The sequence below is a fragment of the Lucilia cuprina genome, chromosome 6 (assembly GCF_022045245.1).
Source record: "Lucilia cuprina isolate Lc7/37 chromosome 6, ASM2204524v1, whole genome shotgun sequence".
NCBI classification, from domain to species: domain Eukaryota; kingdom Metazoa; phylum Arthropoda; class Insecta; order Diptera; family Calliphoridae; genus Lucilia; species Lucilia cuprina.
In genome coordinates this window covers 28493589-28512627 of record NC_060954.1, presented here as the reverse complement: position 1 = coordinate 28512627, position 19039 = coordinate 28493589, and the positions used below count along the sequence as shown (strand labels likewise).

General features: G+C 33.7%; 2 protein-coding genes across 7 annotated transcripts in view; one reads left to right on the top strand and one right to left on the bottom strand.

The window, feature by feature from the left end:
• The window catches only part of LOC111688226 (maternal effect protein staufen), a 261139-nt gene that overhangs the window by 71877 nt on the left and 170223 nt on the right, over window positions 1-19039 (top strand). For 5 of the 6 annotated variants that reach the window (XM_046955423.1, XM_046955421.1, XM_046955424.1 and 2 more), the window contains one exon: window positions 103-302. The exons of the other annotated variant lie outside the window; for it this stretch is intronic. In XM_046955423.1, the coding sequence (XP_046811379.1) occupies window positions 109-302 (194 nt within the window). In that variant the 5' untranslated portion in view covers window positions 103-108. The remainder of the gene's footprint in view (window positions 1-102; window positions 303-19039) is intronic. 6 annotated transcript variants of the gene reach the window in all.
• LOC124420941 lies at window positions 3173-4537 on the bottom strand. Its single transcript, XM_046955426.1, has 2 exons — window positions 4420-4537; window positions 3173-3899 (listed from the first exon to the last, which is right to left on the bottom strand). Exon 2 carries the CDS (start codon window positions 3744-3746, stop codon window positions 3387-3389), a length of 360 nt encoding a protein of 119 aa, XP_046811382.1. The 5' UTR covers window positions 3747-3899; window positions 4420-4537; the 3' UTR covers window positions 3173-3386.

Below are 19039 nucleotides of genomic sequence, written 5' to 3'. Positions count from 1 at the left end.
GTCTTTATAACGTATTTTATTGAATATTTATCATTTCTTTTACTTTTTTAATTAAATTGATCTTAACAACAGCTCGGTTATTATAAATATATATCGTTTCAGGTTAAAATGCACCAGTCAACAAGATCTCCTCGATTAAATAAAGTAAAAAGCCGAAATAACCAATTACCGATCCCATATAATGCAGCCAATTATTTTTTATCGACCCCAAATGTGTCAAGTCCTGGACAGCTACAAGTCAATAGTAAATACACAAACAACATTGGGAATATAAATGATGTTTCAGTTGTGCAATTTCATAGGTAATTATATAAGTATAATCTATAATAATATCAAAATCTTATTTTCTCGAGATCCCCTCAATGTCCCACTCTGATTTTTTTATATTTTCCTTTTGACACTATAAGCTGTATTTGGTGAGTGAATGCAGACAATGGAAGATGCTTTTTTGAGATATTTCTTGTTATAATAAAAAAACTTGTTTTGTAAAATGTCATAAATTGACATAAAAAATAAATAAATAAATAAATAAATAAACAAAAATTGCACTTTTAAGGAATACTTGTGATTAAGAGCATAGACCACCAGAAAAAGAGGCAGATAAAAAATGACTACAACACACGCATAAATGACGTTTTTTAATGAGATTGAACTGAAAAAGAGGTTTGGTTATTTCCAGTTTCAAAGATTAAATTTCATTACAGTAAAATAGAAACTTTTATAAATAAAAGTGAAATCAATGAACATAAATAAAAATTATAATTTCATCTCATAGTATAACAGAACTAACCAACTAACTTACTTTGTTGAATGCTGCCAAGAAACTAAATGAAATGTTTTTATTATTTACGATCTTGTTGGCAAGTTCGTCTACGATGGTGTTGTGTACTTGTAAATACTTAGTATACATGTAAAATAGGTCTTTTTGAATTTCATATGACGATTTTGTTGAGTTTCATTGTGATACAAATGGTTACAAGTCAATTTTAGACATTTTTAAGGGGGCTAGGGTCAAATAAGGGCCGATCTGCAGTGTCATTTATACTTATATAAAACTTATGTGTGACAATTTTTAGGGAGTTTAGTTTAGTTTAAAAGGGTTGTATATCAATGTATACATCCACTCGGAGACCCAATGGTCCATTGTGAATCCCTTTAATAAAGAACGAGGAGAAAACAGAATAAAACAGAAGAAAGGAGAGCTGAGAAGAGTGAGATTTTCCCTCCAAAAAGAGAACAGAAAAAAAGGAGTTGTCATGGAAGGGAAATCCTTAATTGTCTATTAACTGAAAATCCAAAAAGTTCCCCTAATGAAGCCCATAATGTCGCCTAGGTTACACCCTGCTACATCTCCTAGTTCATCGTGGAATCCTTTACCTAGCCATTTCAGTCTCAGACTCTGTAATATGGGACAGTGGCATAAAATATGCTTTACTGTCTCCAGTTCTTCTTCGTCCTCACACAACCTGCAAAAATCCTGTGTGTTACCGACCCCATTACCCCTAAAGGCTCCAATTGAGCAGAGTCCGGTTATTACCCCTACTAAAATACTTTTACTCTTCCTGTCCAATCCTAATAGCATTCTGGTTGCTTTTGGATTTAACTTCGGCCATAGTGTCCTAGAAACCCTACTAGGACTGTACCAGGATTGGTTGGTGGTTTTTTTTGAAATATTCGGAAATTAGCCTATAGTAATGACAAAAGGGGGGTTTTACCGAACTGATCCTTCTATCGAGCTCCAGATCATCTGCAATCTCATTACCCTGTATGTCACAGTGTCCCGGTACCCAACACAGCCTGAGTGTGTATAACCTGACTAACCCTTCCAGGTCCCTTTTGCAGCTGTTTACCAAGCTAGAATGTAACGTTTTACACTGCAAAGCTTTAAGAGCTGCCTATCAACATAAATCGTCACTTCCGACCCCCTAGTAATGTGTGTCTTAATAATATCCACGGATTTCCATATAGCCAGGATTTCCGCTTGAAAAACGCTACATTCATCCGGAAGTCTGTAGGACACTCTTATATTGTTGTCTACCAAATAAACCCCGGCACCTGTGCCAGAGTCCATCTTGGATCCGTCAGTGAAAACTGCACACTCCTCAAACAGTACTTCGGATATTTCCCACTCATCCCTACTAGGAATCACTATTGAGGGTGTTACTCCGAAGTCCAGGGTCGTAACCAAATGATCAGAAATACCTTCCGTACTTCCCTCAATTCCTGTTAGACCTACCACGTACAGTATTCTAGTGTGGCCTACCCGCTTTGGTCTTACTAGAGCTGATTCAAACAGTCTGAATAAGTGCCTCGCTACACTCTCAACATATTTCTCATTTGGGAGCAGATTCAGAATAATATCCAATGCTGCTTGCGGTGTACTGCCCCTGGCACCTGTTACGCCGATAGAAGCACACCTTTGAGCCTTACTGAGTATTAATCTATAGCTGCATTTCCTCATTCCTACCCACCACACAGTACAACCATAGGTAATGATGGTCCTTACTACCGACGTGTAAATCCAATTTACCATGTCTGGTCGCAAACCCCAATTCTTACCAATAGAGTTTCTGCACGTGTAATATGCATTGAGCCCCTTTTTAAGCCGTTCCAAGACAATTTTTGGTCGAGAAAGGTCCCTAGATACTTGGCTCCTTCCGATAATTTCAGTTTAACGCCGTCTAATATCGGCAAGCTAAAACTCTCAACTTTATATTTCCTAGTGAAAAGTACTAGCTCCGTCTTAGATGGATTCACACCCAACCCATTCCTGTTTACCCAGGTTGATAGATCACTTAGTGCTGACTGCATGACCTCACTTATTGTCGGGAGAAATTTACCTTTGACCAGTAGCACCACGTCATCCGCATAAGCGACTATCTTTCTACCTTTAGATTCAAAGATCCTTAGGATAGAGTTGACCGCCAGTAACCATATTAGGGGAGATAACACTACTGCTTGTGGTGTACCCCCTCGTTTGCGAATCATATCATCCCCTAAGGTTGAGTTGATAATTCTGCTATCAAGCATCGATACTATCCAAGTCACTAGGAAATCCTGAACTCGGAGTACGACTAACGACTCTCTGATGGCCTCTATTCTAATGTTGTTAAAGGCGCCCTCTATGTCTAAAAACGCGGCTAGAGTATATTCCCTATGCTCTAAGCCGTGCTCAATACAACCAACCACCTCATGTAACGCACTCTCAACCGACTTACCCTTTAGGTAGGCATGTTGAGCGTTGCTAATAAGACGGGTATCTATATTGCTCCTGAGATAAAGATCTATCAGACGTTCTAAAGTCTTCAGTATAAAAGACGATAGGCTGATAGGCCTGAAATCCTTAGGTTTCGAGTGGCATGCCCTACCGGCCTTAGGAATAAAGATTACCCTAACCTCTCTCCACCTTCTTGGAAGGTATCCCGTGAGGAGACACCTCTTGAAAATATCATGGCCGGAAAAACACCATCCGGACCCGGTGATTTATATGGGTCAAAAGTGTTCACCGCCCAGCCCAATTTGTCCCTAGTGACTATTTCATCAATATGACCAGATGAATAGAAGCCCCAGGTCCTTGGACCCCCCTGACTTAAGTCCCTATCATCTATATCAGCACAACCTGGGAAGTGAGTTTCCATAAGCAAAGAGAGTGTCTCTGAGCTGGACTCCGTCCACGAGTTGTCTTCACGCTGAATGTAACCTAAGGCCTTGGGGTCTTTGGCTAAAATTCTACGGAACCTAGACATCTCATTTACGTTGCCAACAGATTCACAGTAGTTCCTCCATGATATCTGTTTTGCTCTTTTGATCTCTCCCTTATACTTATTGAAACTCACTTTGTAGTTGTTCCAATCTTCCGGAAGTCTAGTAAGCTTTGCCTTATTAAACAACCTTCTAACCAAAGTATAACAAGTAGTCCGACTCTTTGACAGCAGTACCTAACTCTAAGCATGTGTTAGTGAAAAAGTACCTAAAACCAAATATGTGTTAGTAACAATAATGTATATGTATTGGTGCATTCTAAACACACAGAGTTTTATAAAAAAGTTACAATTTTAAATTTGTTCGAATTTTCAATACCAAAAATTGAAACTCTGTTTGTAAAATAAAGTTCAACAACAACAAAATTGAAATGTCAATAAATTAACAAAAAATTTTTTTTTCCAGTTCATGAAAATTAAACAAAATTCTAAATTAAAAGTGCTTTAAAACTATTTTAAAAAATTGCTGTTTTTTTGTGGATAACTGCAATTTCGCGTACGATCCTTAAAAGTTGCCAAAAAAGTAAGTTAAACATTTGAGTGTTTTGACAAGTTTTAATTTCTCACAAGAGAGTCGAATTCACACAGTACTCGTAGATGTGAGAGAGTAATTTCTTATATGTGAGAGTCGGACTACTTGTTATACTTTGCTTCTAACCGTCGACCTTTGATCACGTAGTTCCCTGGTCCACCACTTAGGTTGCTTATGCCTACCCGGAAATCTCAACGGGCAGGATAGCTCATAGCTCTCCGTTAACACACTGGTAAATTTGTCTACAACCTATCCTAGACGTTGAGTTAGGTACTGCCCTGTTACAGATAATAAGATTCTATGCAGTAATGAAATTAAACACTAACTCACCTCTTTTATTAATGTCAGCACTGCCCCATTGACTGTGATGTGCGTTTGCATCACAGCCTAGTATCAGGATAGCGCCCTTCCGCTTTGCATACGCCGTCAGCTCCAGCACCTCTACACCAGGCGGCTCTATAGCTTCATACGGCATGTACACTGAGGCCACCGAGAGCAACCGCTCACCCTTGACCTCTCTGTTTATAACGGTTAGATCACCGCTCCTAAAAGAATGAGATATTAGAAAATTAAATTCATTCTTTGCCAATATACAAGTTCTAACCTTATCCTCAGTGGACGGGACGAACAAAGTATATCCTGTGATCGCTAATCCACAAACCCTATTGTTATTTAGCCACGGTTCTTGGATTAGGGCCACGTCCGTCTTGGAATGGGTGATGAACCTTGCCAACTCCGCTGAAGCTGCCTCACAATGATGCAGGTTTATTTGCACCACCTGCAGCTTCCTTGGATCTGTCATGCTTAGAGTATCTAAACCGTACAGTTCCAAGTCCGAAGTTGACAACTCCCCTCAGCCCATCCAAGATCTCGAGGGATTTGTCGTCTACAGCGAAACGGAAATCCCTCCCTGTATTCTCCTTGCACACCATTGAAGCAACAAACTTCCATTGGTTTGTAAGGAGATTACTGTTCTGCTTGGCCAATACCGCCAGTATGGTGTCCACCGGTCTTATGGGTGGTGGAATCCACACTGTCACTATTGACCTGAGTGGTAATTCAGATGCATAAATCACCTCGAGCTTTGAGTCCGGACTAAGGTCTCCAAGCTTGGCAACCGTGGCCCTTAAAAATTCAAAGGAATTTTTATTGCCACAGTTGACAATCTTGATGCCCCTAGCCCAGTCTGCACCCTTGAAGGATACGTCATCTGGGCTACCACTGTAAGCAGCGATTTCGTCCAGGAACCTGCCCTCGACCAGCTGCCAAAGCTCGGGACTGATCTTCCCATCCGGATCAGACCGATCTATAACAGCCGCCCGAAAGTTTCCATCCAGGCTCGTGGATTTCTTCACCTTCTTCGTTGATGAGGTCGGCTGATCATCCCCAGATCTAGCTCTTTTAATGGTCCCCTTTTGAGGCTCATTAGAGGTGCTAGCCGGGTTTCTACCAGCCGTCCTCAGCGACGAAGATTTTCTGGGCCCCTTTAGCTTGGAGTTCTGGCCACCTCCAGACCCGGTTCTCCTAATGGCCCCCTTTTGAGGACCCTTAGGAGAAACAGCTGGAAGCTTCCCTTCCCTCTTCGCCCCTGGAACCACTTTGGATGATGTTTTGTTGCCACCCGCAGCTCCCGCCGAGGCCCTGAGCGCTTCGGCAGCAATAACACCATCCTCCTTTTTGTTTTCGTCACGACAAGCAGCCGATGTTGAAGGCCCCACACCCTTGTGAGTGCATATCTGGCTATCATCATTACCTGCTTGCTGTTCCTTAGAAGGCCACCCCAAGATAACACTAACAGGACCATATATTCTTTCAAATCTAGCTACGTCATGCTTGTGCTTCTTGATGAGGTACTTCTCCTTTGATGAGAACGACGCCGGATCTCTCTGCTCCATCTTAGCCAGAAAGGCCAGGGATTTCCGGGTGCCGTTCTTCGCCCTATCCTCTTTCGTTCGACCAGCATTAGCAAGATCTCGTGGAGGGGCTCTAGGCGACTCCTCCACGGTGGCTTGCCGAACGAGATTGGCGTTCTTTACGCCATGTGGACAACCTTCTTCCGAGAGGCTACATTGGTCCTCCTTGGCCTCGTCAGTAGGAGGGGATGACTCTGTCATCCGACCGTGAACAGACACCACAGTGGTGTTATGTTCCCCGTCGGATGACAGATCCATCTCCTCGAACTTCTGTGTGGCGCCGGATTCTCCAAAGGAGTCCTTCGACAACCCTAGAAGGTCGTCCACATTACAGTCCGTTAGAATTTGTTCTTCATGCTTCAAGATCCTAGCATTTTTAGGGAGATAATAGTATATTTGACGTAATTATGGCATAAAAAGGCCAAATCGGGAACTACGGTTGTATGGGGGCTAGGATAAATAATATGCCGATTTCAACCAATTTCAATGGGCTTCGTCCATGTTTAGTCCAAATTTCATCAAATTATTTTGAAAATTGCTGCCTGCGCACAAAGTTTACATGGACAGCCAGCCAGCCAGCCGGACAGACGAACGGACATGCCTTAAGCGACTCAAAAAAATGATTCTGAATCGATCTGTATACTTAAAGGTGGGTATATTTGTGTGTGTTACAAACATCAGCACAAACGTATAATACCCTTCCCACTAGATTGGTGTAGGGTATAAAAATGCATTTGTGCCCACAACTATGACCAGTAGCGGATTAAAGTTTCGACAATCGTAATAATTGTATTAATGTTACCGATATCAAACATTGAATTACATAATATGTTTAAAAATTAAGTTTACGATAAGAGTTGAAAATTTAAAGAGCCGTAAAATTTAAAAGACTTTGGTATTTTTCATTTATATTACAATATTTAATGTAATTGTGTTCGAATAGTTTAAATTGTATTCCAAATTAAGTTCGAAAATGGTTTAAGTATATTTAACCGTTTACTCTAGTCCAAATTGAATTAACTATATTCGAAATTCTTTTAAGTCGATTAAAACTACTTTCTGTAGTCTAAAAATATTGATGAAAACATTGCAATATGTATTATTAGAGTGCTCCTAAAAAACTAAGTTTCAAATTTTGTACGCCCCCCCCCCCCTAAAATTGTTCTACGGGTTATAAAAATAAGTCGTGGAAAAATTTAGACTACGTTAAATGGTGCCGCAATGGCTCTGAAGTTTGAAGATGCATTTACAAGGGGAAAATATGCATTTTTTCAGTTTTCACAAAAGTTTTGTCAGTTTTGGGATTAAAATGACCCCGATGTTTTAAAAACATGCCAATTTGGACTTATTTCAATAAAACCCGTTTGCAATCCCATTAATTCAACTTAAAAAATTAGGCATTAAACCTTTTTGAATATGGGGTCAATTTGAACCATAATACTTTTTGTAATCGATTTAAATTTGGTATTAAAAACTAAGATATCATAATTTATATTTGTGATATAATTTTCCAGTTTTATTTTTATTTTAAAATATTTATTTTATTTATTTATTTATTTATTTATTTATTTATTTATTTTCGATGTCACATACAACAAGATATAGAATCTTATAAATTACAGTATGTGATATTAGAAAGTTAATGATCATATGGTGTAAATGTTTACAATAATAATATTAATAATACAAAACATATATAAAGTAAATAATTATTTAAGACAACAAAAATAAAATAAAATTGTTAGTATTATTAGGTAGGTACAAGATAACATAAGGCATAAATATAAAGTGTAATAGTAATAGTTTGTATGAATGAAGAAAAAGTTTAACTAAAAAACTCTATCAATTTACGTTTAAATAGCATTGCATTGCGAATGGCTTGGATATTAGAGGGTAGAGAGTTCCAAAGACGAGTAGAGCTTATTAAGAACTGCCAATCTGAGATTAAAAAACGATGCCTTGGTAAGATCAGTTTCAGTCCTCGGTTCGATCTTGCAAATCTAAGACGATTGAACAGATAGATTGGTTCCTTAGTGTAAATGACTTTATGCAATAGACTCAGAGATCTGAAATTCATCAGGTCACTTATATTAACACCGTATAGTGATTTAGAGTAAGTAGACGTACCTTCATATCTTTTTAGGCAGTACACATAACGGAGAACAGCATTATACGCAATATTTATCCTATTAGCGCTTACAGTATCGCTATACGCAAAAATTTCACAACCGTATAAGAGTTTTGGTATTACATAGCTTTTAGCAAGAAGTTCACGAATATGTGTTGGGGTTAAGTGTTGAGTGGGATATAATGTTCTCAGCATTGTAAACACGCAACCAGTGACTACATTTATGTGTGAGTTCCATTTTAGTTCCTTGTTAAAGGTTATGCCCAAGTTGTTAGCTGATTGAACTATATCAATTTGTTCACTTCCTAAGGTGATCGAATTATCATTAAGGATCGCATCAATATGTGTACTTTGTGATTTTTTTGACATAATGATACACTTAGATTTTTTTGGATTAAGTTGTAGTGAATTAGCAAATGCCCATTTAGATATAATATCTAAATCCTGATTAAGTTTTGAAATGCATTCACTTATAAGGTTCTTTTGGCAGCTTAGAAATAATTGAACATCATCCGCATACATGTGAATGCAGCAGTGTAACAGTTGCAACGGTAGATCTTTGATATATAAGGAAAACAATAAGGGTCCAAGTATTGAGATCTGTGGAACACCATTTCTTACGGGTAATGGAGTTGATAAATTCTTATCTACACTTAAGGATTGATATCGTTGAGACAAATAGGAGGACATTAAAGATGTAGCAGAGTTAGAGAAATGAAAAAGATACCGCAGTTTACGGCAAAGAATTTCATGGTTAACGCAGTCAAAAACTTTAGAGTGATCAAGCAGGACGAGGAATGTAATAAGATTATTATCAATATTTGATCTTATATCATCAGAAACATTAATTAAGGCAGTATCACAGCTATGATTAGATCTAAACCCAGATTGGTATACACTTAGCAGTGAGTTATCATATATATATTTAGTAATTTGTGTGTGTAAAATGCGTTCAAAAACATTTGATAGATATAGTAATATAGCTATGGGACGATATTCATTGGTAGACTTTGGTACTGGTATTATTTTAGCGTATTTCCAACAACTTGGATAAGTGCTCGTGGTAATTATTGTATTAAATATGTGAGTAATATGGCTTAGCAGAAATGGAAAGATGAGCTTAAGAAATATAGGGTGTAAGTTATCTAATCCTACAGCGTTAGATTTAACCGACATACAACACGATACTACATCGGGAGCTGTTATGCAATCAAATGCGAATTGACGTAGAGGTAACATAGTAAAGTTGTTGTGGAGTTGCCGGGTTGCAGAGTTATCAAAAGAAGGTGGTGTTAAATTGGTTTTATTAGTAAACTGCTGATTAAGATTTTCGATATCAACATCTTTGGTGACAGATGTTTTTTTAGGTCCAATACCAATTTCCTGTATTATTTGCCATCTTTTCTTGGTGTCAACTGCCGATTTAAATCGATTAGCGTAAAAGATTGATTTACATTTTCTTATGTGTTTATTTACAATTTGACGTCTACAACGATATTCATCATGAAGTTCTATCGTGCGGAATCTTTTCCAACGTCCATATACTTCATTCCGTTTTTTAGGCCTTTAACAATATTTAAATATATATTATATTTTTTATAATACCCAATTGTTTTTTATCAATTTGCTGAATTAATGGAATTGCAAACGGGTTTTATTGAATTATGTCCAAATTGGCATGTTTTTAAAACACCGGGGTCATTAGGACCCCAAGACCGTTTAAGGGTTAATTATTTTTTTTTTCACTATTATTGTAAATATCGGTTGTTAATAAATAAATTTCTTAAGTTTTGTGATAATCTACCTAAAAATATAAACAATTTCGACTAGTTTCCATCAAAAATTGCAAATAAGGAGTGAGATCGAAAAATTCTTAACATACATATATGTTTATAAAAAAGAAACCACTAAACTTACAGCTTTATTTTTTTATTTGATTCAAATTATTATTACAATTTAGAAAAAAAAAATATTTTTATAGTTTTAATCACTAGTGATGAAATTTTGAACCCTTTTCGGAAACCCTTCCATTAACGTTTTTATAGTGCTTTCTGTCACTTTGCTCGAACTTGTAGTCCATCTTCGTTTAAAATCTACCACACTTTTGGACACCTTTTTTGTACTCTTCAATTCTCTTTTAACAAGAGCCCAATATCTCTCCACTGGCCTTAGCTCCGGGCAGTTTGGAGGAATTGCCTCTCTTGGTACAAATACCACATTATTGTTCTTGTACCACTCAAGGGCTTGTTTACCATAGTGACAGGCCAAGTCAGGCCAAAAATAAGTGGACACATTATGAAGTCTTATGAATGGAAGCAGCCTTTTTTGTAAACATTCCTTGATGTAAATTTCGGTATTTATAGAGCCCGTTGTAACAAATGATTGGCTTCTTTTGCCGCAACTGCATATTGCTTGCCATACCAAGAACTTTCTGGGAAATTTTGTTTGCTTTTGGGTCCTAAACTTTTCTTCAACATTCCCTCGAGCATCAGCAACATAAAACTTTTGACCTGGAAGTTGCGAAAAATCTGCCAGAACATACGTTTCGTCATCCATTATGCAGCAAGAATATTTTTTATAAAACTTGACTTCAATTTCCGTGCTCTGTTTTTGGCCTCTAAATTTTTAGCAGCGTTCCTGTCAGGAACTTTTTGAGCCTTGTATGTTTTTAAACCTGCATTAGCTTTAACTTTTCGTACCAAATAGTCCGAGCACTGAGCTAACCGAGCTGCTTTCCTACCGGATGTGTTGGGAGCTCTTTTGAAAATGCGTTCTATTTTTTTGGCTTTAGAAACATCATGTGGACCATTCCTTCTACCTGAACCAGGTTTTCTATCAACTGACAAGTTCTCCCGGTACTGTTTAATAACATTGGAAACAGTTTGACGGCAGACCTTTGTATGCTTGGCCAACTTTTTGTAAGACCAAGTTGGGTTTAGTTGAAAATATTTAATAATTTCAGTACGCACTTTTTTCTGGTCACTCATTTTAATCAGATTAACAAAAAAATTAATATAATTGACATTACACATAATAACTGACATGTTTTTCAAAGGTAACTTGATCAAAAAAATATCAAATAATACTTTGGTTGAAAAATGTAATGAAAAACGTGTGTTAAGAATTTTTCGATCTCACTCCTTATTACAAAATTTGACCTTTGACCTTTAATGTTTATGGGTTAATGGCGTACGAATTGCATGGAACTCTGGATTTTTATTTAGAAATATTTGGACTAATAAATTTACAAAAGGTTCCATTTAAAATACACAACAATATAATAAAAAGGCTAATTTTGCAAAATATTACATAAAAATGTGTTTTTCTCGAAATCCGAAGGAATTCAAATTGCAGGTACAGGCAAACTATAAGAGGTATTGACCTATTTTTTTACTGTTTTATTCCCTAATCTGTTGACCCTAAATCTATATGAGTTCTCCCAAAAATATTGAAATTTTAATAACTTCCACATTTTTCAACCAATTTTTGTGTTTTTTCTTTTTGTAACGCTAATTCTGTGTACATTACGATTCTTTGACAATAAAATGCAAAACAAATTGTTTAATGACAAAACTTTTGTGAAAACTGAAAAAATTGCATATTTTCCCCTTGTAAATGCATCTTCAAACTTCAGAGCCGTTGCGGCACCAGTTAACGTAATCCAATTGACCTAATTTTTTGCACGACTTATTTTTATAACCCTTAGAACAATTCTAGAGGGGGGACGGCCTGTAGGATAATTTTTTTTTCCTTCATACAAGCTTGAAGCACTCTAATGTATTATGTTCGAATCAGAGATTGATAATGAGTATGTATGAAACAAGTAATGCAACTATTTACTCATAATTTTTCAATACAATGTACGTCCACACAAGTTTCATTTTGAGTATTTTCTTGTACGTATTCGCAATGAAATATATGTACTTACGTATATTCAATACGCGTATCAAAAATGTATGGACTTATTCACTATTCAAAAGCATAGCTAGCTGGTGTGTGTGATCTGAAAAGAATAAAAACAAAGAATATGGTTGGGAATTTCAACAAAATACCCAAACGAAAAAACGAGTATTGAGGATATTATTATTTACTCTATTTACTTTAAGTAATGCTGCAAAAATACACAAATGCGTGTAAATAAAATATAAGTAACAATAAAGGCAAAATAATGAGCATGTAAAAACGTGGTGCATTTCTATTAATAATATGATAAATAGAATAAAAATTTTAAGAATTTGAAATTTATTACGGTCGTTTTTTTACAAGAAAATTAAATTATTAAGAAATAGCAACAAATTATGAATGACAAATATAATACAAAAAGTAACAGGTAAAGAACTTTTCATTAAGTTTTATGTAAAATTAAAAAAGTAGTGTTAAAAAATTAAAGATGTAATAAAATTTTCATAAATTTTTACAGTTTAATAAAAATATAGAAATAGCTAGGTAACATGCTTCAGAATAATTTTATGCCCATAAATAGAAAGGCATATTTTTGGATATTTTTTAATAAAAATATCAATTCCTGCAACCAGTGCACATTAGTTTTTTCTTTAGCTGGAAATATTATAACGGAGAAAAGTAACCGGTTGGGGCCTAAAACTGTAGATAGCATATTATTTTTAAATTCTTTATATAAAAAAAGTTTGATAATTTATTTCTTTATTTATATTTTTTAGTTATAATTTCATTATTTAAAAAAAATTTGTTACCTATAATTTCTATACAATAAAATTTATATTCATAAAATCAACAACTTTAATTTTTTACACATCATTTCATTCCTTTTTGCTTTGTTATTTGCTGTTGCATTGGTGAAATACTACGTATACGTATACTCAAATCATACTTATATTTATATTCATTTTGCAAAGAAGATATAAGTATGGTAATTGAACAAATGCTTACTTCATACTTGTTGTATATGAAAGAAAAATGTATGAATATACGACACAACCAAATGCTGACTATACGTATATTTATTTGTGTTGAAGTTGGTATGAGTAGGTATACTCATACTTGTTTGTTGCAATACATTACGATTACTACTTTTGTCATTCTCTGGTTCGAATGTCCGAAATTAAGTTTAAAAAACTATTATTTTATTTCGAAAATATTAGAAATTATGTTTTCAAAAAAATGTTTTTATGTGTATTAATTTTCTTTAGATTAATTTTTACTTTGAAATATTTTTTATTATTTAACATCTATACATTCATATTTGTATTTTTTACTTTTTTAATTGGTAACACTTTTATCGAAGTTAAAATTAACGTGTATAATTTTACACTTTAAGTAACATTTATATATTTTAAAATTATATGAAATAAGCTTTGAACGACAGCAACAAAACACAACTATTAATTTTATACAAGGTTTTTTTAATTTTTATATTATAGATAGAAACGTAAAAGGCTTTTAATTTCTCGAAAATTGTAACGAAAAATACCCACCATAAAAAAGATGGTATATATTATATGGGAAATATTTCCTAAAGACAAGATTTGTTTGGTAATGAATACCAGTCCACTATAGCACCCATACACTGAAAAACAGCCGTAACTCTTTTAGAAATGCGAATTTAACGATGCAATTTAACATAAATATGTTTCATATTAGAAATTATTATTTTAACGCTCATCGGTCCACAATTGACTTTATTCTCCATATAATGCAGCAAAAAACAATGCCTCCTTGGAAGCTACTGCTTACACTTGTTTTGAAAAATTACTTGATTTTTGTATGAGATTCCTCTAGTAGAGGCTCTGCTTAAGGAATCCAAGATGTGCATATTTCACAAAGTTGAATTTGGTCTGATTTCATTGAATTATTATTTTTAGAATACAGAAAATGGTTAAAAAATTAGAAATTTGCTGTTGGGAAGCAAATTTGTGCACTACAAACAATAATTGCTGAATATATGGCTTTCAAAATCTTTTTTGTAAGACATTAATTTAAAGATGCAATTGAGGAAACCGTTAGGGATGTAGAGTCATATTTATTGCTTTCAAATCAAGAGAAAATAACTTTAACGCTCGTTACTAATTTTAAGATACGAGCATAAAGCTGAAACTTGAAATAAGTATGTTTCTTACGAACAAAAATCTCTCAACCGAATCTCTTCCGAAGATTAGTCCTATTGGATAGTAGTCCAGATACAAATTTTTTAACTGGGGAATAAGGTTAAACATTTTGGTCATACAGAGTTTTATTCAAATGAGTGTAACTTTTCACCTATTAATCCTTGCTAAAGTTGTCCAAAGAAGATAGCTATTTCTTCAATGTTTCCAAAAAAATGTTTTGCTCAAAAAATACGGTCGGTCGGTGACGGTCTTTTCATTTGTACACATTCGAAATGTTATAATTTCGAAATGAAAGCTGCAATTAATACAGTTTATGCATATTCCAAATAGTCCTTTTAAAGATATTCTAAAAAACTTAAATTTTTTAACCATTTTTATGCAATAAGGGATTTAAACTCCATGGCGGTTGCTACAAGTACTTTTACCAAATGTACGTCTTTGTTAAGAAATCATCAAAATTTAGCTAACCCAGATATTTTTGTTGCAAATTAAATATCTATATAGATAGCAAAGAAATCATCGTGTTTTGTTATTATTTTATCCTTTATATTTTATTTTTATAAGATAATTTTGTGTCGGTTGCTACAAATTTTGCGACAGTCATTACGAGTACGAATAGAACAAACTTTTTAATATTTTTTAATTTATATATGTAAATATTTAGCAACAGGTTGCCTTAATAAAAAAATTTATTTATAAGTGCTCTCAATCTTAATACAGTCCTATTTAATATTTTTTTAAGATTTTATTTTTAGTATCATATTATGACGATTTTCTTAACTTTTGGTTTCTTTACTTCCTGAATCTGAGTGCACATCTTCGTACACAACTCTATCTTTGACCAAAAGACATGTTTGTATCTTTGAACTGCTAGTAAGAGCATGCGATTTGATTTCCTTCTAAAAGCTGTGATACATGATTGTCAGATCTTACAACGTTGTCAGTAATATGTGCAAAACATGTCTAACAATTGTGTCAATTTTCGTTTGCAACGTTGTTAGAAAAAGCATTACTGACAATGTTGCAAGACAAATTTTGTAAGTTGACACTGTCGTTAGACATTCTCTACACATTTTACAGCCAACGTTGTAAGTTCTAAGTGTATACATAGCTTAAATAGATAAAATAGTGCTGTTTTTGTAGTTGAGGCAAAGACTTATTATTTCATCGGTTAGGTAATTGGTAAAAATTTTGAAAAAATATTCTGAATTATGTTATTTGGGATTATAATGCTTGCAATTTTGATATTATAATGTACATATCTGCCAATTACTTATACCATTTCAATGCACATGCGTATGTCTTATCATAACAAATTTATTATCCATACATGTGATAAGAGCGTAAGTTTAAACTGATTTGTGTTTCTTATATATTTTACCCATGCACATGTGCACATTATTATTATTATTATTGTTATTATTATAAGAAAATATTATACTGAAATTTAAAAGTAAATACTTTAGAATAAGAAAAATACAAACATTATTAATACAAATGTTGGTATTTTTGTTTTTATTACAAACATATTTTTCTAATAAAGAGTTTAATTTATCTAAAACACACATGAAGTAGAAGTTCAATTAGTTTGAACATTCTGCTGGGCGCTAAGACACCGGAGGAGAAAAGTCTAATTTAACAACTGCTTTTTTATTACAACATTTATACTTAATTTAAACAAAGATGAGAACTATGATGTTTTTTAGAATTATAATAAATCAAGCATGTCCAGGTTCAGTGCGAAAATTTAGTTCTCTTAACTCAATATTCTTGACCTTCGACATCCTTCTGAAGTTTTTCTATATACTTTGTGTTGTTTATAATTGTGACGTCAAAAGGCTTCAACAACTTACTGTTAATTTTTTATAATCCAGTTCGCAGGATGATGATTGTCGTTGTTTTCTACAGTCCGACTCAAACTCAAAATTTCGTTCGGTACCGAACACCAAACCCGAACTTCGGGTTTGGTGTTCGGTTTTCAAAGTTCGGTGAACACGAACTTTTTTCTTAAATGAAAAACGCATTTATGATTTAAAAGTAATAAATTTATAACATTTAAAACCAAAATATGAACATCTTGAAGATTTTTTGAAGAGAGTCTTTAATTGGCAATTGGGTCAATTATCAACTAATTTTGAATTCCAGAGAGTGATAAATTTCTAATAACAAACCATTTTTGTGAAATGCATATATCTTAATACTCTATAAGAGTACGCAGAGAAAAAACATGGTTGTGGTTAAAATTATGATTGTAATCTAAATATATTATCGTTATTGTAACAAATAATATAATGATTAAATACCGTCAAAATATTTTATCATGATATTTTTGTATTTATCATAATATTGTTATACATGATCATATTATGATCCAAGGTGATCAAAATTTCTTTTTAAATATGTATATAATCAAAAAAAGTTCCTAAAAAAATAAAAAATGTAATATAAAGATAATATACTTACACAATTAGCAAAATACAATTTGCCGATATATATGATTTTTTTTTCATAAAAAAATTTATGTATAATTTCAAAAAAATACTAGTATTTTTAAGCCTGTTGTGAACGTTAGTCATTTTCTAAAGCGAACCTTATATGGAGGCCATGTCCAAATTTATACCGATTTTGTCCATTTTTAATACCAATCAAACTGCAACAATAGTTTAGTTCCTATCGTTTTTAAGAGACTGACAGTCTCTCTGACTAACAGACGTGTCTAGATCGTTTGAGAATAAGGACCTAGAAAATTTTAATTTAATTTTAAACTTGATAATTCAAATTAAAGGTTTCACGTTTCTCAGCTTTTTAATCACTTTCTGGTTAACAGTTTTTCAAATTAGCTCTATGAATATCAGAAATTTATTGTACAGCCAGGATGTATGATAACTTCTGTAAACAAATTTTCAACATTTTAAAAAATTTTTGATGATGTAAAAATATGATAAACATTTAATAAAAAGTTCGGCGTTTGGTGTTTGGTAAAAATTTCGCCGAACACCGAACATTAGCCGAACCTCACTTTTTACCGAACTCCGAACCGTACCCAAACGTTCGGTCGGACACTATTGTTTTCTTTTCGGAAGTAAATTGTTTCGATGCAGTTAATGTTATACCTTCGAATGCAGCTGTATAACCGTATGGTAACTGTAATATTCCCATTAGTGGTAATGTAATCCAACTTCAATTACTTAGTCCGCAATCAACAGTGAGAATAAAGTTATCATATACTGTAAATATCCAGTGATTCTCTGAAGATAGTTGTTTCCCGACAATCCTCCTTTGGACAGCTTTAAAAGAGCAATCATCATGTCAGGATTGTTTTAATGCAGACACTTCACACGCACGTTCAATAGCTGGCTTCTAAAAAAAATTGTATAGAATAAAATATTTGTAGGAAGCATTATTATCTCGTACACCTCAGAACTATGAGTTTGTATTAGAGGTATTTCCACTTGAACAACAAGTATGTTACGCGCCGGCTTAGATCAGGAAAATAATATGTTGAACAAATAATATAATATTCACAGATCCCTAAAGAAAAGAGTTAGGAGGCAAAAAAGATCTTAATTTCCCAGCTAGCTACATGGAGTCTTGGTTACGTGGTTCTCAACCCTATTTCTAAGCGCGATAACATATAAATTCTACTTCATGCCGCAAAAATTAACCAAAAGTAGAATAAAACATATATGTGTTTGATTTATAATATTGGCAAGGTGTAATGCCACAGGGTACATTTCTTCCCTCCCTACTGATGTAAAATCAGACGCCAATGACAACCTAAATACCCTACAATTTGACTGGTCGTCCCTAATATTTAGCTAAACTGACATTACACTGACATTTGTGATGTAGATCACAATTCCTTAAACTTGCCATTCCCAAAAAAATAATAACAATTTAGAGATTCATATTTAAAAATTCATATGTAACATATTTATTAAATATTCAAATATATACCAAACAAGTAAGAGTTCTATATTCGGCTGTGCCGAATCTTATATACCCTTCACCATGATGTGTTTAAAGCCTTTTGTACCTTTTGAAGAACGAAAAAGTACCAATTTATATTAGGAAGAAATTACAATAATATTTGAGCAATTCATAAAACAATGCATTTGAGCATACAATGAAGACTAATCAAAACAAAATTATGAAAGATCAACAATGTTTACATTATTGATAAAGAAAAAACAGATGGAATCGGAATGTAATAAAGAGAATCGGACCTTTTAATTTTGGAGTATTAAATTTAACAATAAGGAGAGAGTAATAGTAAATTATTATTGATTTGCACTTACAGAGATTATTGTTATTGTTGAGTATTTACCATTGCTGCTTACTTATCATCTCGTTCCTTTGATGGGCCCAGCATAGGAATGGAATGTTCTGGCTATATTAAAAAAATGTAAATCTTAATTTGAAATAATAATTGACTTTTTACTCTCTATAGATACATACTTTTTTTTTGCAAACCGTGGGAATTTAAAAAGTTAGGGTTAGCGGTACGAAAATTATTTTAAATATGCATGGGAATTTGGTTTTAATTAGACGGAATTTGTTATTTTAAGCAATCATAATTTTGTTAAATGTATTAAGCTGATTTTAATATAATGTATTAAGTT